The sequence below is a fragment of the Eretmochelys imbricata genome, chromosome 6, assembly GCF_965152235.1.
Source record: "Eretmochelys imbricata isolate rEreImb1 chromosome 6, rEreImb1.hap1, whole genome shotgun sequence".
Classification (NCBI taxonomy): Eukaryota; Metazoa; Chordata; order Testudines; family Cheloniidae; genus Eretmochelys; species Eretmochelys imbricata.
This window is the reverse complement of record NC_135577.1, coordinates 72,380,394-72,405,775: the sequence shown is the minus strand read 5'-3', so window position 1 is coordinate 72,405,775 and position 25,382 is coordinate 72,380,394. Positions and strand designations below refer to the sequence as shown.

At 42.4% G+C, this 25,382-nt stretch overlaps 1 protein-coding gene across 3 annotated transcripts in view; it reads right to left on the bottom strand.

Moving 5' to 3' along the window:
- Positions 1–25,382, bottom strand: part of RMDN3 (regulator of microtubule dynamics 3) — a 60,048-nt gene that overhangs the window by 9,679 nt on the left and 24,987 nt on the right. For all 3 annotated transcript variants that reach the window (XM_077818882.1, XM_077818884.1, XM_077818883.1), the window contains 3 exons: positions 8,212–8,287; positions 7,436–7,513; positions 584–682 (listed from right to left, as the gene is read on the bottom strand). In XM_077818882.1, coding sequence (XP_077675008.1) covers positions 584–682; positions 7,436–7,513; positions 8,212–8,287 — 253 coding nt within the window. The remainder of the gene's footprint in view (positions 1–583; positions 683–7,435; positions 7,514–8,211; positions 8,288–25,382) is intronic.

Sequence of the window (25,382 nt, the reverse complement as noted above, 5' to 3'; positions counted from 1 at the left end):
AGCTATGAAACTCCAGTAAGTCTGAGCCTGTGCAAACTCTGATTTTTTTTAAAGGTTTAGAACATACATTGGGACAGATTTTTAAAGGGATGGCAAAAGGCATCGCTGACATCAAGGCTACCACTTGCCAAATTTCAAAATATGCTCCAAAACATGGGGGTGAGAGCTTGTCAAACACAAAAATCATCAGATTTTTTTTAAATGGAAAATACACTTTTCCCTAGCCTTGTTCTCAGAAATTAATGGACCATATTTGGATGACATTTTCAAAAAAAATTCATCCCAAGGCCGATACCCAGCATGAAAAATTTCAGCCTGAAAAGTTACAGTCCAGCAGAGTTATAAGCAACTGAAAAACAGGATCTTACAATAGGAAGTGTTGGGCAATCTTAACAGGCAGTGCTGCCAGCCCCACCTATAAATTGTAGAGTAATAGTTTCATACAGTATTCAAAAGCACTATATACCAGTACAGACCAAATCAGGATAGTATGTTTAACTGATCCATATCATACAGTCTCCAGAAATATTTAAGTATTAGAGCTATAAATTTAACAGTTTCCTTGCCCCCCAGATTTTAGTACCTTTAAAAGGTTCTGCAATGCATCATGGACAGTGGCTGTAGGGGGTGCTTCATACAAGGCAGAAGCAGTCTTTCTTTCAAGCCATCCCAGATGAGCGATCTGCACAGAAACAGTAACATTAAACTACCAGCAAGGAAGTCAGTAGCCTGCATGCATCCCTAGGAATTCCCACAGTATATGCAAAGCATACAGGGACACCTTCATATCCACAGTATCTGCAGCAACCTCGAAGTCACGTAAAAAACCATTTTGTTAACATCAGCTGACTCTGCCCAGGTACACAAATCAATCCATCTGCAGAACTTGCATTCCTTCTCCCCCCTGCCTCAACCACCATTTGGATGATTAACAGTGACACAGATATGGCTCAGAATAAAATTGGTCTCCGCAACTGGATGGCTCTGTCTAGGAAGCTCTCTGGACTGTTTAAAATCTGACCATCACCTTATTATAACCACATCTGTTTCTGGTGACTCGCCTGCACACCAGAGCAGACCCATGTTCTCCCCCTCCAAAAAGAAAAAAATTGGGGGATTAAGTCTTGTACCAGAGTATGCCTTTACCATATATACACAGACCTCGAGAGACAAGCTTTCCACCAACACCATAAGAACATAAGAACGGCCACACTGGGTCAGACAAACGTCCATCAAGCCCAGTATCCTGTCCTCTGACAGTGGCCAATGGCAGGTGTCCCAAAGGCAATGAACTGACAGGTTATCAACTGATCCATGCCCTGTCACCCAATCCCCTCTTCTGGCAAACAGAGGCTAGGGACACCATTCCTGCCCATCCTGGCTAATAGCCATTGATGGCCCTATCTTCCAGGAAGCTATCTAGCTCCCTTTTGAACCCCGTTATAGTATTGGCCTTCACAACACCCTCTGTCAAGGAGTTCTAGAGGTTGACAGTGCGTTGCGTGAAAAAAATACTTTGTGTTTGTTTTAAACCTGCTACCTATTAATTTCATTTGGTGGCCCCTTGTTCTTGTATTATGAGAAGGAGTAAATAACACTTCCCTATTTACTTTCTCTATACCACTCATGATTTTATAGACCTCTATCATATTCCTCCTTAGTTGCCTCTTTTCCGAGCTGAAAAGTCCCAGTCTTATTAATCTCTCCTCATACGGAAGCCGTTTTATACCCCTAATCATTTTTGTTGCCCTTTTCTGAACCTTTTCCAATTCCAATATATCTTTTTTGAGATGGGCCGATCACATCTGAACGCAGTATTCAAGGCGTGGGCATACCATGGATTTATATAGAGGCAATATGATATTTTCTGTCTTGTTATCTATCCCTTTCTTGATGATTCCCAACATTCTGTTCGCTTTTTTGACTGCCACTGCACACTGAGTGGATGATTTCAGAGAACTATCCACAAGGACTCTAAGATCTCTCTCTTGAGTGGTAACAGCTAATTTAGACCCCATCATTGTATATGTATAGTTAGGATTATGTTTTCCAACGTGCATTACTTTGCATTTATCAACATTAAATTTCATCTGCCATTTTGTTACCCAGTCACCCAGTTTTGTGAGATCCTTTTGTAGCTCTTCGCAGTCTGCCTGGGACTTAACTATCTTGAGTAGTTTTGTATCATCTGCAAATTTTACCACGTCACTGTTTACCCCTTTTTTCCAGATCGTGTATGAATATGTTAAATAGGACTGGGCCCAGAACAGATCCCTGGGGAACACCACTATTTACCTCTCTCCATTCTGAAAACCAACCATTTATTCCTACCCTTCATTTCCTATCTTTTAACCAGTTACCAGTCCATAAGAAGACCTTCTCTCTTATCCCTCTTATCTTAAGCTTACTTTGCTTAAGAGCCTTCAGTGAGGCTTTCTGAAAATCTCAATACACTATATTCACTGAATCTCCTTTGTCCGCATGCTTGTTGACCCCTCTCAAAGAATTCCAGTAGACTGGTGAGGCATGATTTCCCCTTAACAAAAACCATGTTGACTATTTCCCAACAAATTATGTTCATTTATGTGTCAGACAATTTTGTTCTTTATGATAGTTTCAACCAATTTGCCCGGTACTAAAATGAGGCTTACTGGCCTGTAGTTGCCAGGGTCACCTCTGGAGCCCTTTTTAAAAATTGGCATTACATAGCTATCCTCCAGTCATTTGGTACAGAAGCTGATTTAAATGATAGGTTACAGATGACAGTTAGTAGTCCTGCAATTTCACATTTGAGTTCCTTCAGAACTCTTGGGTGAATACCATCAGGTCCTGGAGACTTATTACTGTTTACTTTATGAATTTGTTCCAAAACCTCCTCTAATGACACCTCAATTTGGGACAGTGCCTCAGATCTGTCACACAAAAAGAATGGCTCAGGTGGGGAACCTCCCTAAGATCCTCAACAGTGAAGACCAATGCAAAGAATTCAGTTAGTTTCTCCGCAATAGCCTTATAGTCTGAGTGCTCCTTTAGCATCTCGATCGTCCAGTGGCCCCACTGGTTGTTTAGCAGGCTTTCTGCTTCTGATGTATTTTAAAAAAATTTTGCTATTACTTTTGGAGTCTTTGGCTAGCAGTTCTTCATATATTTTTATACTTCATTTGCCAGAGTTTATGCTCTTTTCTATTTTCCTCATTAGGATTTATCTTCCACTTTTTAAAAGGATGCCTTTTTGCCTCTCACTGCTTCTTTTACTTTGTTGTTTAACCACGGTGGCTCTTTTTTGGTTCTCTTATTCTGTTTTTTAATTTGGGGTATACATTTAAGTCGAGCCTCTATTATGGTGTCTTTAAAAAGTTTCCAAGCAGTTTGCAGGAATTTTACTTTTTGTCCTGTACCTTTTAATTTCCCACTAACCTCCTCATTTTTGTGTAGTTCTTCTTTCTGAAATTAAATGCTACAGTGTTGGGCCGCTGTGGAGTTTTCCCCACCACAGGGATGTTAAATTTAATTATATTATGGTAACTATTACTAAGCGGACCAGCTATATTCACCTCTTGGACCTGATCCTGTGCTCCACCTAGGACTAAATCAAGAATTGCCCTCTCCTCTTATGGGTTCCAGGACCAGCTGCTCCAAGAAACAGTCATTTAAGGTGTCAAGGAACTTTATCACAGCATCCCTTCCTGAGGTGATATGTACCCATGGGAATAGTTGAAAAGCAGGCAGCAGTATAGTTATAGTACTTACCCCCTGAAATCTCATTGTCCTGCTCCCAACTCTCTTATCCACCTGAAATAAGCCTCCAGCAGCCATAAAATGCTCTACTATAATTCCATAGAACAAGGAATTGCTATTTCAGAGAACATCTTAGAACATCTTCCTCACTGTAGGACTCTCACAACATGCAGAAATCAAGACTATTAAGGGAATGCTGTGGAGAGGAGAAATGTTTTTGCAACTCCAGCAAAAGAGGTAATTATCTTGGTGCCAGTCAAAGGATCAAAATCTTTGTAACCAGAGCTTCTGTCCTAAACATCACAGGCAGTGAGACAGACTAGAGCTAAATGACACAGGACCTGGGTTTGACAGGAAGGAGGACAATGAGACAGGATGCTCAGATAAGTAGACAGAAAGGGGCCTCCTTTGAAATACTGACAGCACAGACAGCAGACAGAAGATATTGGGATCAAGCCTTCAGATGGGGGGACAGAACAAGGAGTAGTAATATGGCTGAGTGTGAATGTCAGTACAGGCAGAGTAAGGGACTTTGAGCTGAGTTTCCTTCTGGATATCAAAAATCGAACTAACTTAGTCACACTTCAGCAGCCCATCTGCAGTAAGTACGCCAATTATCTCAGCTAGAATTGTCAATGTGATTTCACTTTCAACAATAGCAAAGTACTTCCAACTCATAAATGAAGGAATGGATGGTCACAGCAAACTCTTATTTCTTTTTATAGATACTAAAACTGAATGACAGTGTTTGACTCCAAGCTTTGCCCTCTTGAGAATTATAAAGCAACAAACACGCTTCTAATACCTGCAACGCTATCTAGCAGAGGCAACACATGCAGAGATGTACTGTAGGCAGGAGACTTGGCCAGCCCTGAAATATCCTTGATCACGTCTATGTGTGCTTAAGAGATTGGAGGTGGTTTGTTTTTACTGGAGTAAAGCATGGGAAAAAGAAAGAGCATGAGCTAGTCTGCACCCAGTGCTTTTCTTGAACTATTTTCTCTTCCACTTCCCAGGCCCCCTGCAATGATCAAAGGGCTGATTCGGGGCAGGAAACTATCCAGAATTTGGATTTTTTTCAAGGTGAAAGCACTACTTTTAGCAAGTGATTGCATTTATCTGCCAGAGATACAGAGGAAAAAGAGGGGAGCAGAATTATGTAACCATTATTACCAAAGCTTAGAGGCAAGAAAGTCAATTGTTTTCACTCAACATTCATGGTGAGAAAGAAGAGGTACAGCAAGTACTTCAAAAGCTCTTAACTGATGCAAAGGGCAAGTACTCTAACAGTAGGAACAACTGGACTTGCCAAACTGAGCCACCATTCCCTAAGCTCTATTTTAAAAAGAAATCTAGCCAATTGTATTCTAATATCATGGATTCTACTCCCCCACTTTTGATCACTAGTCCTGGACCAGTGCATGGAAAAGGTCTACTGCTCCTGGAGGAATTCTGCACCACCGTTTGTGTGCAGAATTTATATTCATGCAGATTTCTTTGATTCCCTGCAGAAAAATGACTTTGATGGGGAAGCAGAGGAAAGCTGGAAGAACGATCATGCGCCGCTCCCCAGCAGCAAGGGCTTGTCATTTTGGAAGCCCGGAGCAGCTGGTGGAGAGGTAAATCACTACAGCAGTGGTGGCGGGTGGGGGGGGGAGGGAGGAGACGTACACCCTGGCTAGTGCCAGGTCAGACCCCCCCCTCATCGAGCCTCAGCAACAAGAAACCCCCTGCACCCAAACCCCCACCTCACCAAATCTCACCCCTGCATCTGGAGCCCCCACGCACCGAGACCCCACTGAGCTGCACCCCCCCAAACCCAGACCTCCTTAGCCTTACTCCAGCTGGTGGCTCCTACCCTGCGCCAGGCTCAGCTGCTAGTCCTGGCTTAGCTGGGGGAGGATGAGCAGCACACTTTCCCTGCATATGTCCGGCTGGGGCTGGGTCAGGCCCACTCCCAGAAACCTCCCCGAATCTGCATCCCTCAGACCCCACTTCCTACCCACATTGCTCCTCAGAAGCAGGGGGAAAGGTCACTATGTAGGGAGCTGCTCTCCCATCTCCCAACCCTCCCTGCATGCGAACTCCCACCCCTGCAGACTACCCCCTGCCAAGCCCTATCCCCCTGCATCCAGACCCACCCCTCCGCCAAGCCCCAACCCCCTGCACCCAGACCACCCCCCGCTGAGCCTCTCTGCGCTCAAACCCCCACAAGCCCAACCCCCATGAACCTGGACCACCCCACAGCCCCCCACACCTAGATCCCCACCCCACTGAGCCCCAACCAGCTGCACTTGGACCCCCATCTCACCAAACCCCACTCCCCCAGCACCACCACCCCCGCTGAGCCCCAACCACCTTCGCCTGGACCCCCCTGCAGAGTCCCATTGTCGCTGCACCTGGAACCACCCCCAACCAGCCCGCGTACATCCAGATCCCCCCGTACTCCCTCACTGAGCCACCTGATTGCCCCACATAGAACCCTCTCACCCCACACTAAGCCATTCCACACCTGGTGTGCCTGGCGCAGGGTTGCTAATCCTGGTGAATTGCTTCACCTGCTACTCCTGAGGGGAATTCTGCACCAAAAAAATAAAAATTCTGTGCACAATATTATAAAATTCTGCGCACAATATTATAAAATTCTGCAAGTTTTGTCAATAAATAAATGTGGAGGCTTCAGCATGGCAGTGGGGAGCACAGGAGGTGGGAGATCATCCTGCAGCCCTCCTCCTCCACTCTGGGACATGGACCTTTGGGGCAGGCCCGGCCCTTGCGCTGCATCAGGGTTGGATGCAACCTCACTGCAATCTGTGTCTGGGGGGATGCAGGGTGATCTCCCACCTCCATGCAGCCAGTGGTCTGTGTTCCCTATTGCCATGCTGGAGCATCCATGTTTATTAATTGACAAATAAAATTTGCAAATTTTTAAATTATTGTGCACAGAATTTTTTTTTTTTTGGGAGGTGGGGGTGCATAGAATTCCCTCAGGAATATCTACTGGTCTTGAAAGCATTTGCACTCAACATTCCCTCCCTCATGAGCTGCTTGAAACTTGAAACTGCTTGAAAGCCCATGCTCTGAAAAAATGTTTAAAAGCTTGGATTCCAAGTGGTAAGATAGTAGAAGGCATTGATTTATAGCTCTAGCAGTTAGAGAGAAAGATTGCATAAATCACAAGTATTCAAGTGGAAGAATAACTTACACGGGAATCTGAATAACAGATTCTAAGGTTAGGTATGTTGTACCCCGGCAGGCCTTAAACATTATGCATTATCTCATTTGCAAGCTGGGATGCCAATCATATGAGAACATTCATTTATAGTCCTAATGGCATGAGAGATTTCTGAACTTCAAGTATATCACATCTGAGTCACAGTTTTTTAGCACTGTTCCAGGACTGAATATAGGAAGCCCTGGACCTCCCATAAGGATAATTTTCAATCTATATATACAAACAGGGAGCTTCAGAAACTAGGCCATTTCTATGAGGGTGTATTAGGGTTTTCTTATGCAATATGCAAATTCAACAACTGAATAGAATTCCCCTAAGACTTATGGCTGTTGGATTGAATTCCCCATCATTTTCATACAGATGAAAGATCATCTTCCAGAGAAGAAAAAAGTAATAAGATTTAGAACATCCAGGATACTGTACCATGGAAATCAGGAATACAGGCTGAAGAAAGCTATTTACCTGGTAACACCACCTGCCCAGAAGATAGTAAGACTTGGGGTCATCTGGTTTCAGGGCAATTGCTTTATCAACATGTTCCTAAAGAAAACCAGAGCCAAGACACAGAATTAACTTATAATAAAATTATTGTAGTCCATAAACAGATGGAGGGGGGGAAATCAGTGACATAAGTGCCACTGCCAAATAAAAGTCATGGTTGGAAAAGTTCTATTTTAAGCAAATGTAGTAAAATCAAAAAATGCTGTTTTTGCAGCCTTCAAAACTGAAGTTATGTATTCATCTACCAGCCTGGGCATCAACAGTGCAGGCCTCCCTCTCATTAAAGCCCTGGCTGGGATGATTTACTTGGGGATTGGTCCTTCTTTGAGCAGGGGGTTGGACTAGATGACCTCCTGAGGTCCCTCCCAACCCTGATATTCTGATTCTATGATTATTCTGTCAACATCCCTTAGCCTGGAAGCAGAGGGGCCGCTACTAAGGGTGAAATATTTCTTTTTCCATGCCCATTCAATCCTTAACTTCTTCACAAAGTAGTGGTGGTGTGGAGATTTTGCAGAGTAAAAACTGGACTGAAACAACTCACTCATTTCACACAGGTCAACTCTGAGACTGGACTGTTGTAGTTTTCTTCCACAATTCAGGCCACCTACTTTTGAATCCCTCCATTAGATTCTTATAATTTAGCACATAAAATTCCAAACCAATCTTCCTTGCTTTCTACCTTACAAGCAAGCTCTCAGTAACTCGCATATATGAAGCAGCTGCTCTTTACTCACCTTAAAAACAAACCCAGCTTGAATACGCTTCTGAATACTTTCATGTTCCGAGAACTGGCCACAAAGAATAGCATACCTACATAGAAAACAAGCCCACAATAAAAAGTCACATATTGTCACAATTCCCAATAATGGTTTACACTTCCTTCCAAAGATCTTAAAGGGCTTTACGAACATCAATTAAGCCTCACAACTTTTCTGTGAAAAAAGAGAATCATCATACATGTTTTCCAGATTGAGAAATAAAAGCACAAGAGAAGCAGTGACTTATCCAAGGTGTGCAAACAACTCAACAGCAGAACAGTGACTAGATCTCAGGAGTCCTGACTTGAGTCCCCGTCTCAATCACCAGACAACAACATTTCCTCTATGTAAGAAAGAATAGCATACTTATTTTACAACATGCTCCCTCTTCCCTTGTCAGTGTCAAAATACTAACACTAGGGTAACTGAAGAGTAAATAGCAACACTAACACATTATTAGATGGATGACTATCCATGCACAAGCGAAGACATGGAGCTTCCTGGAGGAGGTATGGAATCCTACTTTGAGTAAAAAGATATTCTTAAAATCTGCCCACCTCCCTTAGCCCAAGAGCACCTCCACACCAGGAAAACAAAGATAGCAAGCATTTTCAATGATCCAAGCTCAGACTAGTGTAGTTAATAGCTGACATGAAGCCATTTAGTTTATGCCCCAAAATTGTCCCGTAAAGACGTTAGTAATTTTTAACTCCTCTTAAAAATAAACTAACAAAAAAGATGGAAACAAGATTACAGATGGAAACAAGATTACAACTTCAATGGAAGCCATTTTTCAATAGCTAAAGTTCTATTCGGTCAACTATGCTGATAGATAGTTTACCCTCTCACCTTACTGTCCGAGTTCCTTGAACTAGCCTTGGTGCTCTTAACCCTGGTAGTTTGTAATACTGTGTCACAAAAATCTTTTGAATCTCTGTTTAAAGTCATGACGACTTTAGGTCACAAAGCTTTGCTTCCCCTATTGCTCTTACCACTTCCAAATGCCTGAACTAACTTTTCAAGGTGCAAACTATGATGTAAAGTTCTGTCTTCTCTTCTGCTTCTTCCTTTTTCAAATTCCCTCCAGCCACTCACATCTGACTGATAGCACTTCTACATCTACTGCTAGAAACAGAACTTCCCAACTCGGTGAGCATGCCAGACTCCTTCAGTATCAGTACGGGGATTAGTCAAGAGAAGGACTGCATATTCAGAACACAGGATTGTGCCTAAGATGATACTGTATCAGTTTTACAGAACCTGAAGTGTAATGCATGACCCACTTTTGTACTTTGAACATCATAATGATAAATGTATAAGTTAGAATTAAGACGTTTCCATACTCTGGTCCAATAATGAAGTTCCAATTTCCATTGCTAATTTCAGACATTAGTAGAGTGATGCCTTATTGGATGGAGTCCTGGTCCAAACTGGAAAAGCAGTAGCAGCACTCCACCACGCTCCACCCAATGGAGATGCCACTCACAGATGTTCAAAATATGACTGTGTATATTCTGCTGGGCTCCTTGGGTTTGGCTCCCATTCAGTGACATATGGATACACCCATGAACAGGGCTGGATTACAATTTAGGAACAAGAGGCACATGCCTAGGGCACCAGAATCTGAGCTATTTTTTTCCTTAAAAAAACAAACAAAATAAAAATTCTAGCTCTAGTGATTGTGAAGAAAAGCTCTGAAACAGATTAAATGTCTGCCTGAGCCTGCAGATAGCTTCCAGCAGAGGGAGGAACACCAGCTACTAGAGCCAGTGGAAGCTATTTGGCCCTACAACCACCACCAGGACAGACCATACTCCGCAAAGGTTTTGGAGGTCAGGGAACTGGATGCCCCTAGAGCCCAAGCCTAGGCCTGTAGAGCTACCAGGCAGCTGATATCTCCAGGCTGCTACCCAGTGGCAGCTGTAATCAACTTGCGCTCCACTTCCCATGACCCGCTGTGAACACAGACCACAGAAAGCTCCACCTCAAGGGTTTGACATACAGCAGCCCCGTAGCTCCTGATTGGCTCCCACGGGCATTCCAGGAAGTGTTCAGGCAACAGTGTGGATGTTCTGTAGCTGCCATGACTGTTCCTGCTCCTTGCTCTTGAACTTCTGGCTTGATCTCAGCTTGATTGGGACTTTGCCTCCTGATTCTGACTCTTGGTACTGACCCTGGCCTGGACTGGACTACAAACTCCTCTGCTGCTCCCAACCTCTGTTTTTCCTCTGCACTGACCCTTGGTCCTGACTGCCCTTGCTGGGATCTTGACGCACTGGGTTTGATTGATCCCCTCTGGCTTTTCGACTTAATGGGTCATAATGAGGAACAAAAAAAAAAAATTGTGGAACTCCCCCAAGTGCCACCCACTCATGGCACCAAAACAGACTGTGCAGCTCTTCATAGTATGACAGTCCCTCTCCTTCTCACATGTTTTGAGGAACACAGTGAAATAGTTAATGTTTGACATTTAAATCATCAGTGGGCATCTGAGTGATCATTCTGCTGAGATGAGTGGGGGAACTCATCCTTCTCAGAGATTGTATCAGGTTCTCTGCAAACTTGGGCAGGCATTGCTGCACTGACTACACCCAGGTCAGATTTTAAAGGTTTTATTAGCAACCAAAGCAGCTAAGAATTACTGCATTTTTTAAAAAAATGAAAGTTGACATTTTGAACAAGATGACAGCCTCAAAACACCCACCTACCCCAGACCTGGTCACTAACCCAGTCCAATTAGAGCCCTATGTGAACTCTGCTAGACAGCTACACAGATTTCAACTGGTGCTGTATCCAGCTGCTAGTGTTATTACCTATACCAAGTGTTTTCAATACACTTCAGGGGAGTGGACTAGATGACCTCTCGAGGTCCCTTCCAGTCCTACAATTCTATGATTCACCTGACCTAAGAAACCTGTAAACTGTGTTGCTATAATAGTGCTTGTCAATAAAATTAACAGAGAATAACTATGTATTAAGAATTCACTAAACTGGCTCTTGATTATGATCCCAGTATTACAGACAACAGGCCAAACCTAGCTTGCACATTTTAGCTCTATACTGCAATCTCCTGGTCCAAGTTGTGCCTTGAGTTCCAGGGGTGTCAGCCTGTTGGTGATTCTTACCTATCTGTAAGACTATTTCAGAACTATCTCATTGTGCCTTTTAGATCTGGAATTCCCCTCCTCAGTCAGTTTGCAATGCCAATATGGTTTCTTCTTTCATTTGTTTAATTTGGCTTATTCTTCATTATATGAGCTGTTCACTTTGAGAGGCCCGATAGAATTATAAGAGGATTGACTAAGTGTGATAAGACTTTAAAAAAAAAAAAAAGGAGTTAGAAGAGGGGATTTTCATCTCCTATAAACATTAGGTAATATCTGAAATACAGCATGAATTAGAAAGTCCCATTTCAGACAGCTGTCTAAGCAGTTCCTGAAACTTTGGAGTATGCCACTTGCAGCACTAATTATTAACGAGAACTGTTCATTAAGCTGTTGACCTGGGTCAAACCACAAGCTCCCACAGGGGTCTCAGCACGATAATGGGTTCTCCATTTGCTGAGAAATGAACTCCACGGATCAGGAGTGGCTGATATCATAGGCAGGACACACACGTACATCTGCCCTCCCTACTCAAGTTCCAGAGTTCAGGTCACATGGCTGCCTTAAGACCTCATTTCCAACACTGCACTTCGGCTGACTCCAATTTAAGCAGGACTTTTGCCCTCGTGGGCTGACAAAATGTAAAATATACAGTTCTCCACAGCCCAGCACCTGCAAAGTAGCATTTAGGGGGTCATGCCAACCAAAGAACCCCCTTATCTTCCTCAACTGATAGGCCTTCGAAATAGCCACACTGTGTTGGTGGTTCCTTTTGACACAGTACAGACAGTAAATGTAAAAAACGAAATGGGGGAGGGGAGATGTGGGGTGGGAAAACTGTTTCTAACCAAAATGATATACTGGAACTGAGCAGGTCATTTTATTTTGCCAAGTAAGGCTTGAAGTCTGAAACTCAGACAGGTGACCATTACAACAATGGGAAAGAGCTTTCCTTTTATTTATTTGAACTAAAAGAACTGCTCTGTGTACTTTCAAGAGTCATCAACAAATACTTTTATTCCTATTAGCATTGCACTAGTCAATACAGCTATGGAAGAATGAGCAGGATTATATTCCTTATCTAACTCACAGGGTACAGTACAGTAATTTAGAAGTGCACATTTTTTATTATTATAAAATATTATTTCCCAGGCTGATGGGGTTCAGGAGTACTCTGGAGGCAGGGAGGGCTTTTGGCTTTGGGGAAGGAAATTGAGATGGGCTGCTTTGAATCCCTCAGATTTTAAGGGGAGCTACAATCATTCTCCCTAGGATGGAAGAGTAATGGCAGCAACACAAATATTTGAGAGTGAAGACTGTAAAAGGGCAAGGGAACAGAAAGTTCAGGAGTTCAATAGGGATGGACAAAGCCTACATCAGTGTTAGGAGAAGCTGACATAATTAGGATAATTACAATGGGGTTGAAAATTGCGATTTAAAATGCAGTTTTACAACATTAACAACCAGCCATATAAACCCCATTTGAACTCAAATGGATCTTTAAATAAAAATGCTTTCAGTCTGTCCATATTTGCCCTGAGGCCTGGCATTAACAAAGAAAGAAACCCTAGAGAGGTGTTCTATTACTCAGCATGACTGCTTGTAAATCCTACCACACTTGGGAGACTGCATTGGGAGTTCCCATTACTGCTGGTTACAAGAAGTATTTGAACAGCTAGTAATTAGTGGTGAGTTTGCAGGTCTGGCTCCAGTTAAAGAGAACGCTCGCTTTCTTTCTCTCACAAGTTACTGCACTGGCCAGGTAAAACAAGGAAGAAAGCAAGTTTCGTACTTAGGCATTATTTCAATTAAAACAATTTTATACAGACTTCATATTTTAACATACACCCTGCCACCCTGGGCAATTCTCTAGGTCCGTTTCACCCTATGACCACCACCACAAGGCACTGAAGGAAGCATTACTGTAAACAAGTATGGATCTGCTCTCCCGTGCCATCTCATTTCATCAAGCACAATTATGCTACCATAACAGGACTTGCAGCCATACCACCTTGGGCAGTAGTCCCTTCAGTTCACACAAATGAGGCAAACAGGTCAGTTCTTGGACAAGAACTGAACACCCAGATGTTTTCTAAACAATGGTTGTGACAATTCAGTGGGTGGTACTAGTCCCTCTGATTAAATACTGTAATTAGCATGACGGGTGTCAAAGGTGCTGGCTTTTGCATGAAAAGTTCTGACCCTTGTGGTAATTAAGGAAATCATATTAAAATGTATTAACCAACATGTTTTACAAAACAAACCACCACCTCACACACACCCCATCTAGACAGAGCCAAAACCTAGTCTATTCACTCTCCATACTGCTATAGCTATTTCAGTTAGATTTGCCCCCGCCACTCCACAATCACATCACAACCCCTAGAGTGAACACAGTTATATCAGTATGAAGCCATATCTATACTATGGGTGCTAAAAGAAGAACAGCAGCTATGGAGCTATAGCTATGCTTAGACACTTCCTACAGCAATGGAAATAATTGTTCTATTGCTGCAGATAATCCACCTCTCCGAGCAGGAGAAGCTTGATCAACAGAGAATTCTTCCAGCAACCTAGCCACAACTATTCTGGGGAGTAGGTCAGCACTGTTCACACCCCTGTGTGCTGTAGCTATGGCAGCCTAACTTTTAAGTATAGGCCAGGCCTACGGCACACATATAGCAAAATAGCTTACTCCCTTTCCTGTATGGAAGTAAATTTGTATAACTGCATCCACACTGGGAGTCGGGTGGGGTTATTCTACTAACTATACTGGTATAGATAATGTGGTACAATTTGTGTGTTTAGACAAGTCTTTGGACAACAGTTGCATCCAGTGGTGTGTGAAGTGGTCCACATCATAGACTTTAAGGTCAGAAGGGACAATCATGATAATCTAGTCGGACCTCCTACACATTGCAGGCCACAAAACCTCACCCACCCATTCCTGTAATAGACCTATAACCTCTGGCTGAGTTACGAGCCAATCATGATTTGAAGACTTCAAGTTACAGAGAATCCTCCATTTACACTAGTTTAAACCTGCAATTGACCTGTGCACCATGCTGCAGAGGAAGGCAAAAGACTCCAGGGTCTCTGGCAATCTGACGTGGGGGAAATTCCTTCCTGACCTCAAAATATGCAGATCAGTTGACCTTGAGCACATAGACAAGACCCACCAGCCAGATATCTGGGAAAAAATTCTCTGTAGTAACTCAGACATCCCCATCTAGTGTCCCATCTCCAGCAGCTGGGGTTTTTTGCTACTGGCAGTTGCCAATGGACCATATGCCATTGTAGGCAGTCTCATCATACCATCCCCTCCATAAATTTATCAAGCTCTTAACAGACGGGATCTCTTGCTTACATCAGCAAGTAACAGAATAATATTTATTTTTAGCTCAATTATAAATATATCAATTAAAATTTTCACAGTTGCATTAAATTGGGGGAGGGGGGTCAACATCCCATATCAAAATATACAAAGTATTCTTAATTCAAACTCTAGTATATTCTCAAGCAGTATTTTTCTTGCTTTGCCTATCTGTAAGTTTTGACTATTGTTGACAAATATTTTGTCATCGGTTTGTGTGTACACAGTGAAAGCAATAATTATGGACATCTAACAATAAAAATTTAATCATTCCAAGCCTACCATTATCATTCTATTCCCAGCCCCTACAACTCCAACTTTTCACAGAAATATTTTACAGTATGTGTGTATGTATAGAGAGAGAGGGGCATTCATTGTTCTTTATGAAAAGGGATTTTTTTAATTTTTAAAGAATAAAGACAACACTATTTTCCCCCATTGAATATTCAATGCAGACCAAGGTCTACAGTGCCAAAAAAGTAAGCTTTTCATCTTCATGCTGATGAAGCCACCAAGTTTACTCAATCAAAGCAGCAATTCAAGATGACCTGAAAGTGAACCTCCTCCTCAGGAATGAGCAGTGGAAGCTTGCTGTGTATAAGCAAAGCCTACTCCTTTCCAAAAGGCTCACATCTGGACAAGATGGAAATCAGGGAAATGCTTCATTTGATCAAGAGCTACAAAGATTAAAGCAACAACCCCAAAAAAATCCCATAAAGAGGAAGAACAACAATTCTTATGCTACATTAAAGGCTTGCTGTGGAGAATTACTGCTTAAAAGGATAAGTCTCTCAACTCAGAAGATAGGAACAATGTAGTTGTAAGCACCTCAGTATGAATATTTGAGTAAGGCAAACACACTGCACTGAGCAACATTTCGTTGCAGGTTAGTATTCAACTAGCACTTCTGCTTATCAGTGTCCTCAATCTTCCATTTTCCCAATTATGTTGGCATAGCATAAAGCTAATTCTACTGAACATGAGGAAAGGAAGAGCTTTGATGAACTGAAGTGGGAAATTTCAGGAGCTGCCAAGTAACCTGGATTTCAGGAAGAGGGGGGTTGGTTGCAGCCCATAATATGGTTATTTGGAACTTTATCATCACTCAAATAACTTCAGTTTAGCAGTTTTATTTAAAATTTTCTATGGAGTTTATTGGTAATCTTACGATTTCACACATTACATCAGACTCCAGTCCCCATATGTTTACAGCAGGCTCCCTAAGAAACAGTCTTGGCATGGTGGCTGAGGGACAGCAAAACAATGACAATTCCCAACCTCACCTGGCAGGAAACATCCTAAGGTTTCAGTAGCTCTCTTCATAAGCAGGAACACGGTCTGCACTGTATTCATATCATAGGAGCGAAAATGGAATTTGGAGAGATTATTGGTTCTTTTCATAGTCCAGAAAGCACAGTTGAGGAAGGAATGGTATACTAGTCAACTTATTTACTTATGAATCTGCCCTATCCACCTGTGTGGTAGATAGTACATGCCTGATTTTGGTATGAAAATTAAGTGGTTTTGCTCATTATGAGGTGCTGAGGAGTTGATTTTATTCATGTACGCATTAAATCTTGTGGACACACGAGAAAAACCACCACCACACAACATTTTGCTAGGTGAATTCAAATGGAAACACTACAAGCGTCTCTCAAGTGCTACTTCCATTAATTCAAAAGCTTAGTTAATTTTCTTCCAAACAACAATACCTGTCCAAAATCCCAGTGCTAGTATGTACAGATTCTGTCCTGTGAGATGACGAACATTTGCACAGGGTGATAATTACGTGCTGAACTGTCTACCTTGCACTTTCAAATACACTTGTGTGCAGAAATCTGCTTGCCTCATGTCACTGGCCTCTCCACTGTCCCTTACTGAGAAGCCACTGAAACATGTGACTCCCATTAAATTTAGTGAAGTCACATCACTAAATCTCCCAGCTACCACTCTGCTGATGTATATTTGAAATTAGCTGTGGAAAAAGGTAAATTTTCATAAAAACCTACCAGCGTATGAAACAAGAACTATTTATGGTCATGGAAGAATTTGCAACTTCAATAGGTTAGATAGTATCAGAGGCTTCTACACTCCAGTATGACCACAGGTAGACTAGGAGACATTAGAAGTGCAAGTCAGTGATATTAGAATGGATTCACTAGATAGTAGTGGATAGTTGTACTATCCTAAAATATGCCCAGAATGCTATTCCATCTTCTGGGTGAAAAAACTCTGCCAACCTTTATGTGAATAAAAATTTGGTGGTGGAGGAATGGATTTAATATTTTATTCCTGGCTACTACACTATCGAATCCCATATTCCAGGATTAGTACATTGTTCCATGAAATGGAACAACAGAATAATCACAAAGAACATAGCCACTGCATAGCAGTTTATAGTTTGTTCACTACATTTGTCTAGAACAGACACAGCTGGCAAATGGAAATCCGTTCCTATTTAAAAATGCCAAATTTTTAACATTTTCATTCCAAATAGATGAAAAGACAAATGCCAAATTTTTCACATGAAGAGATTTCCAGAAAATTTAGATTTTGGGAGGATCAAAATAAACTTTTCATCTTGCTGTCTGTTTGTTTGCAGGCAGAAAGTGAGATTAAGATCCTTCCAGTTGAGCAGCTGGATTTTTATCACGATTTTCCTGATGCAACACGGAAGGCCTTTTTTGGTGGCAAAGTTAAATTTCAACTTTGAAAAAAGGGAATTTTACATCAGAAAGGTGTTCATGAAATGAAGAAATGCAGAGTCAACATTCTCTCACTGTCTAGAGGCTCCCAAAATGCCCATGGACTCCTATTATTTATTCACAATGCCTAGAGAGTGTACAAAGCAGAACATATAGACAGACATTCCTTGCCTCAACGGTTTATAATCTAATGGTAAACAAACATAACAAGTGAGAACTACATACAATAGGGGGAATTAGGGAAGGGAGGATGAGGATTACAAGGTCATCTGATCATTTAGATTTGCTATGCATGTTTTGGTGATTCCTTTCTCATACACATACAGAGTAAAATATAAATCTTCTCCTTTGGCTTCTTGATCAAGACCTAAAAAGTTGCTCAGACTTCATCTTTCTAAAGAAAATTACTATTTATTATAGGACCTATTTTCTGAGCCATTTCACATCCACCCATTTATTTACACCTATCATTGTTCTTTTGTTTATATAGAATTCTTTACATTACTTTAAAAAATATGATTAAGCACACCAATTTCCCCTTCAATGCCTGAAGTAGACACTTAGCCACAACCATATCCCCTTGTGATGGCAACCACTCGTAGTCTGTATTCTCCATATACCTGTTGTGACAGGGTCAGGCCAGATGGCTACAGGAGAGTGACAGAAGGCAGATATATTAGCCCCAGGTTAAGTAGGTCCCTTTTCCCTGGGTAAGGTAACAGGGAAGGTTCCAGAACAATCAGGAATCTTCTGGAAACAATTAGGACAGGCTGATTAGAACACCTGCAGCCAATCAAGAAACTGCTAGAATCAATTAAGGCAGGCTAATCAGGGCACCCGGGTTTAAAAAGGAGCTCACTTCAGTTTGTGGTGCACGTGTGAGGAGCTGGGAGCAAGAAGCATAGGAGTTGAGAGTGAGAATGCATACTGTTGGAGGACTGAGGAGTAAAAGCATTATCAGATACTAGGAGGAAGGTCCTATGGTGAGGATAAAGAAGGTGTTGGGAGGAGGCCATGGGGAAGTAGCCCAGGGAGTTGTAGCTGTCGCACAGCTGTTCCAGGAGGTAAGCTAGACAGCTGCATTCCACAGGGCCCTGGGCTGGAACCCGAAGTAGAGGGCAGGCCCGGGTTCCCACCAAACCTCCCAACTCCTGGTCAGACACAGGAGAAGTTGACCTGGACTGTGGGTTCACGAAAATGGCCAAACTGAGGGCTGCCGTGAATCTCTGAGGCACGCAAATCCGCCAATAAGCGCAAGACCCACCAAGGTAGAGGAGGAACTTTGTCACACTGTCTGCCAACTGCAATTCCACTCCCTCTGCAGAAGTGAGCAGGCAGAGCGCTCACAAGTTAGGAAACATCCAGGAGGAGGGTGTGCTGGAGACTGTTACTGTCCTCCTGAAAGCTTAGCTCCCTCCCATGTCACAAGAAATAGTGAGGGCTCTTGTCCCAGGGAACAACTGATGAGCAACTGGAATCAAGGCACTAGCATATTCCATGTGGGATTTGAGGGTGGTGGTGAAGGAAAAACTGATATTTACTGCATCAGTAGAACAAAACATATGCAGCTCTCTTTTCCATTAACACTATGTGAAGAACAAGTGCACACTCCATAATCCTTTGCCACCAAGTAGGCACATACAGAGCCATTTTCCTCAGCGAACAAGTTTGTTCTCTTCTCTCTTTTTTGCAGTATGGTAGCATGAATGGGGACATACAGGAGGACAGAGACACAAGCATGACTGAGAAGTACCCTAGACTAGGGCTCTTGGGTTTCATATATATTAGTTTACTTGATAAATGCTATCAAAAAGATCACACAATAAGATTTGAAAGCCTAGTGGAGGGGACAATGCAGCCTGTTCTCCTTCCCATAATAGAATGCATGGGTATTCCTGTTGCTTAGGAACTGACAACACCCAACCTCATTACAGTGCTTAATCTGTAATGAAAGAGATGCTGGGCCTCAAGTAATTTTTTTAACTTTTATAACTAACACAGCAACCCTAGAGGTGCTGGGGGGCTCAGCCCTGGCACAAATTAAGCACTGCCTACAACTGTATGCCTCTCCTAGTAAAACAAGCAGCTGATATACCAGGAGCAGAGGTAAATTCTGTTAGCGGTTGAAAACAATGCTGCCTCCCCCCATCCCTCATTCAAGCTCATCTTAAGAAAGTTCATAAGTAGAGCAGCACTTCTTACTAGCTGTAAAACTACCACTAATTAAAGATGGGTTGAAACTGTATGAGTCTCTTACTGCTGAAAAATGAGTTCTGGATACGCCACCAAGGTGAATGTGAAACACCAGGGACTAAAAACTAGCTTCTAATTTGTGAATTAATCCTGCGCTAATGAAAAAGGAGCAAGGAAATGAACGGCATAACTCTGAGCCAGGTGGTTGGCCTCATACTGTTATCATGTGCCTATTTTGGACAGTCAATCAGGGCAAATTGTTCAAAGTCATGCGTTGCTTTTCTGATGGGTATTGATAGCGGCTGTACACTGCTCCTGCTCCTCCTCCCCTACAGCTGGAGCTCCCTCTCTAAAAGGCCCTTCATGCACAAAGGAAGTGTGAGACTTAACTTGGTGGAAACCAAATTAATTTAATTTGTGACTTAAACCAGGATTTGAATCATGGTCACAATAGGAGAAATGATAACATACCAGTCCTCTTCACCTCCTTTGCTCTCTACCAGTTCCATTTTGTCTTAATACGGGGGGGGGGGGGGGGAGAGGGATAGCTCAGTGGTTTGAGCATTGGCCTGCTAAATCCAGGGTTCTTAGTTCAATCCCTGAGGGGGCCATTTAGGGATCTGGGGCAAACATTGGGGATTGGTCCTGCTTGGAGCAGGGAGTTGAACTAGATGACCTCCTGTGGTCCCTTCCAATCCTGATATTCTATGATAAAACGAATTCCAAGCAAAGTGTTCAAGATTTAATATATGCAAGATTTAGCAAAGATGGGGTGAATTTTGAGCCAATCCTGGATCTATGGGCTTACGGTCTCTAACTAGACTGGGGGGAAAGGAGGGATCTAGAACAGAACAGAAAAAAGTTAAAACTTATGTTGTAAAAAATACTAATATTTCCCTCCTCCACAATAGTCAGTTACACAGCTAGATTCAACTAAAGATGCTCTAGAATATATTTTGGGTAGTAACTTCATATCTATTCAGTCTCCCATTTTTCTCCAGAGACTCCTGATTTTACTTGACCCTGTCATGGACTAATAAGTGGATGCCTGGATCTTCCAGGGAAACAGGAAGACTTAACAGAAACTGCCGGCAAGATGTTCTACGCACAAACATTCATAGTTTGAATGTTTCTGGGTAGAGTATCACACTTGTGTTGAGGGAATGTAAAATACTGCATTAAAAAAAGCCATTTCCAGTGAAAAACAAGTTTTTATTAGTTCCTGGGTTTTGTAGGACCATGCTACCTATTCCTGAGAACTACTGCCTGGCATCTTTACTATTTACATTCTGGTATCTCTCAGGAAGTCTCACAGCATAAACACTGTGTGGGGTAGAATGCCTCACACCTCCTTTGTGCATGAAGGGCCTTTCAGAGCCACAGCTCCAGCTGTAGGGGAGCAGCAGCAGGAGCAGTGTCCAGCCACCATCAATGGCATGGAATGATAATTTCTGTGACTACAACCCCAGCTTTCAGTGAGCTGGACAAGTGCGTCTGATACAACTCCCTCCTCATCTCCAGAGAAAGCCTCTCCCCCACTCTCCCAAAGGAGCCAACAGCGTGGACTCCAGTTGGATATCTAACATTAATGGAGTTACCATGGTATTTTTCCTTGGTACCTGGGCTCCTCACTCTCGCTCCTTTAGAGATTATTGGAGTTTCTGACAGACGACCTCTCCCATCAGATTGTCAGCAAATATTACTTTTAAAAATCAGAAGACTAAGTGTTTAGTCTCAGTCTGTATTTATGCTTTAGTCTCATTAAGCACTTAAATGTCTACTAAAGTTAGTTTATACTTATGGCATGTCCATCACTGTAGCAAAGCAACTGAGATAACAGTAGAAATAAAATGTTTTTCATTTTAAAGCCTGATATACAATGAGGTGATGCATATTGAAATATTCAAGTTAAGGCATTACATCATGTTCATACAGTCTCTATATTTCCAGGCCTTCAGTTTTAACAGAAGATTCCTGCTACCTTCTGGAGCATTGGTAGTAGAAGACTAACTGAGGGACAAGAGAAATTTTAAGGCAATTGAAAACTTATTTATTTTCATGACAAATGATTTTCCCCTCCCACCTCACCTCACCCCACCCAACATTTATTATTAATCATGTTTATTAGAGTAGTGCCTAAGGACCAGCCACGAATGTGGTCACAATGTGCTAGACACTATGATACTTGCAATGACATGTTAGGTCTAAAAAAACCACCACAAAAAACTTAATTTTAGAGGAGGGGTATTACTAGAAGGAGATTAGCTAGACAGAAAGGAGAGGGAACACTGAAAGGAAGAGTTGAGAGATCAGGAAGAAGAGGGTACAAAAGGTACATAGAGTGAGGCTGAAGTGCAGAGCCTGTGATAGATGGGGAACGAGGGGGTTGGAGCAAACAATTAATCAACACACGGTAGATAATATTCAGTCAAAACTGTAAAAAATGGTCTCACATCAGTGTCCATTATTATCTTGTTGAGGTTGCTTTCATGCCTGTTCTTCCTGGTTTCAATTTCTTTGGCCTAGGGCTGACTCCTCCCTAGAATCTCTTTCTCTCCGAGCACACATGGCTCGGGGTAAGGGGCACTTCATGGATGCTAGTGCCCCCAGACTGGAGTGTGTGGTTCATGGTCCAAAAGGTGCAGGGATGATCCTGGCTAGGAGCTTTTCTCCCCTCCCCATACTGCAATGTTTTCCTGAGGCTGCTCCTGTGCCTGCTCCTACTGGCTACTGTTTCTTTGGCTCCTGACGTATGTTCTAATGCTCTTCTGTTTAATCCACATGATTAATAGGGAGCATTCAGCATAAGTCTAGATTTAGCTCAAAATTCATGAGTTCCATGCAGTACTCTGATAAGAGTTAATCAGCAAGGTCCCCCTGATTGGCGAATTAGAACAGGCTTCTGATCATCAGCTCTGCGCTGTGTCCAGAATGCTGTTCACTTTACAGTAAGACAAAAGTGCCCACCTCAAGAAGTCCAGACACACCGAGTGAAATTAAAATTTAAATATATTTGTGTAAGTGGTTCTCCTGTGAACTTTCAAGATGCTACATTGAACGAAGTAACTGATTTTCCTTTAAAGAAAAGAGACCATGTTTCAAAAAAATTTCATTCAATCCAGAAGACTATTTTCACTTCCCATAACCAATATGGAATGATCACATTTCAAAGACAGGCAACAAAAACTTATTACTTCATCTACAATGAGAGCTCTCAGCAATCAGCAAATACCATCTTGTTCAATTTGACTATTTCTCCCGTTGACAATTAAGGAGGATAATGCTGCACCTGCAAAATCCTCCCTAGACGGACCCCTGAAATCCCCTGCTACTCTAGTTGTACTTCCAATATTTCTTTAGCACCACGACTGAAGCCAAGGCAAACACACAGCTCCCTCTCTTCCTGATCCTTAAAGCTGGTGTTGTGCGCTTAGAATTGCACAGCACACAGACGCATTGAAATGGATAGGGAATTATTTGTTTTTCTCTCTAAATTCTTGAGAAATTTGTTTATTCGGGCCTCAGCAGCTTAATACACATGCCTGTCCCACATGCAACGCCCCAGGTTGTGTTTTTTGTTAAACAAAAAAAACTTCCCCACTTGTGCTTGTTTTCTCCTTTTCCATAATTTCTACAAAGCATTCAACCATGGGATATAGCACCTTTTACAAAGATGTTACAAGATTACTAGTTGAGTAGTAAAATGTACATATTGGTTTCAGAGCTTTCATATTATGGCACAGGCTACACTGGTAAGAGCTGTAGAACTAGGAATCAAATTTCAAAATGTATTAGACAGGCCCATGAAAGTAGTAAGAGAATGCTAGATTCTTGTCCCAAATGGCTTTACTTGAGGTACGAATTTGGTCCAGAATCATTTGGAAGCAGCATCTAATACACAAGACCACTTCTTACTCATCTCCATGTATTCCTAAAGCAGTGCCTGCCTGAGAACTACAGACATGGAAGTTGCTTTGCTGTACAAAGGATTAATATTCTATTCACCACTGGGATCAGATCACAGTTCTGTTTCCTCCATGTGGAGAGGTCGCTTGGGATCTGCCAAGATCTGAGTGTAAACTGTAGCAATTGCCATTTGAATTATTGTGTTGTACAGACTCTAAGGATCAATGTGAGGGTTCCCCTTCCTACTTGGTTTTGGCCCCAAGGCCAGTCCAGACAGGGTCCTATACACACTCCCTTTCTCTAAATCATTCTTGAGAAAGGATCTGTGATCATGTTGCCATAGCCATCCAAGCCATCTAGTCAAAGGCATGCTATAGAGCTGTGGTTAGTCAGTCATTTCCTGCTCAGTGTTTTCAGCTAGCCCCTATGATTCTGTTCTATTCTACAAAGGTTTAGTGGTTTTTTTAAACCACACCCAACACCACAGAAAATGCCAGAGACCAAAGCAGGGAAAAGTAGCAGTCTTGCCTACAACTGTAGTCAGACTGCTCGTCTCTACGAAGAGGAGACCACTACCATAGTACACCCTTATCAACTCCGCACTACATGAGAACAATCCTACCTTGTTCCAGGTCATCATGATCCAGAATTAGGAGAGGAAAAGAAAGCTGGGGTAACATGCAGTACTAAGATAGCAGCACACAATGAAACAAACAAAGGGAGGGAAAGCAGCACAACTACATCCTAGATAATGCAGAGACATTAAGGTGTGAGTAAGGCTGTGTCTACACTGCTAATTTCAGTGCTAAAACTTTTGTCGTTCAGGGGTTTGAAAAAACACCCCCCTGATCGACAAAAATGTTAGTGCTGAAAAGCTCCAGTATAGACAGCGCTTTATCGCTGGGAACCATTCTCCCAGCAATAAAGCTACCACTGCTCGTTAGGGGTGGGTTGGTTTTTTGTTTTTTTTTTAAATCGCCAGGAGAGCTCTCCCCCGGTGATAATGCGTGTCTATACTGCCCACGTCACAGCGCTGCCGCGGCTGCGTTGTAATGTGGATAGTGTAGACATATCCTAAGTGGAAGATCTTAGGATGTACGATACTTTGTCATTATGTTGGGTTCCCCAGTACACAAAAAATCAGAAGTTTGGGGGGGGGGGGGGGGACGACACCACGACGACGGACATGTTTTTACAAATTACAAAAAAGTAATTTTCCCTCTGCTGATACTCACACCTTTTTGTCAACTGTTGGAAACGGGCCACCCTGATTGCATTGGCCTCGTTGGCACTACAAAAGTAATTTTCCCTCCCTTGGTATTCACCCCTTCTTGTCAACTGTTGAGAATAGGCCACTTCCACCTTAATTGAATTGGCTTGTTAGCACTGACCCCCCCACTTGGTAAGGCAACTCACATCTTTTCATATGCTATGATATATATTCTGCTTACTGTATTTTTCACTCTACGCATCTGATTAAGTGGGTTTTAGCCCACGAAAGCTTATGTCCAAATAAATTTGTTAGTCTCTAAGGTGCCACAAGGACTCCTCTTTGTTTTTTCCTTGGTGAATAAGAAGCTTTTTCTCAGGGTGGCTAATTAACTTAAACAAAACAGGCTGCGACTAAAACAGCTTGCAACTGTCCCACGACCCAGATGGCGCTGGAAAGAGAACATTTCAGTTATATATTCATGAAAGTGTAATTATGTCTTTCTACTAATAAAGGTAATTATTCATATCCCATGCCTCCCACATGCTGTTCTGCTATTTCCTTTCTATGGCTGTCCTCTTTCTTCCCTTTCTGCAGCTGTTCTGAAGAAATAAAAGCAAGATGTAGAAATGCATGCCCCCACTCAGCAAAAGGGC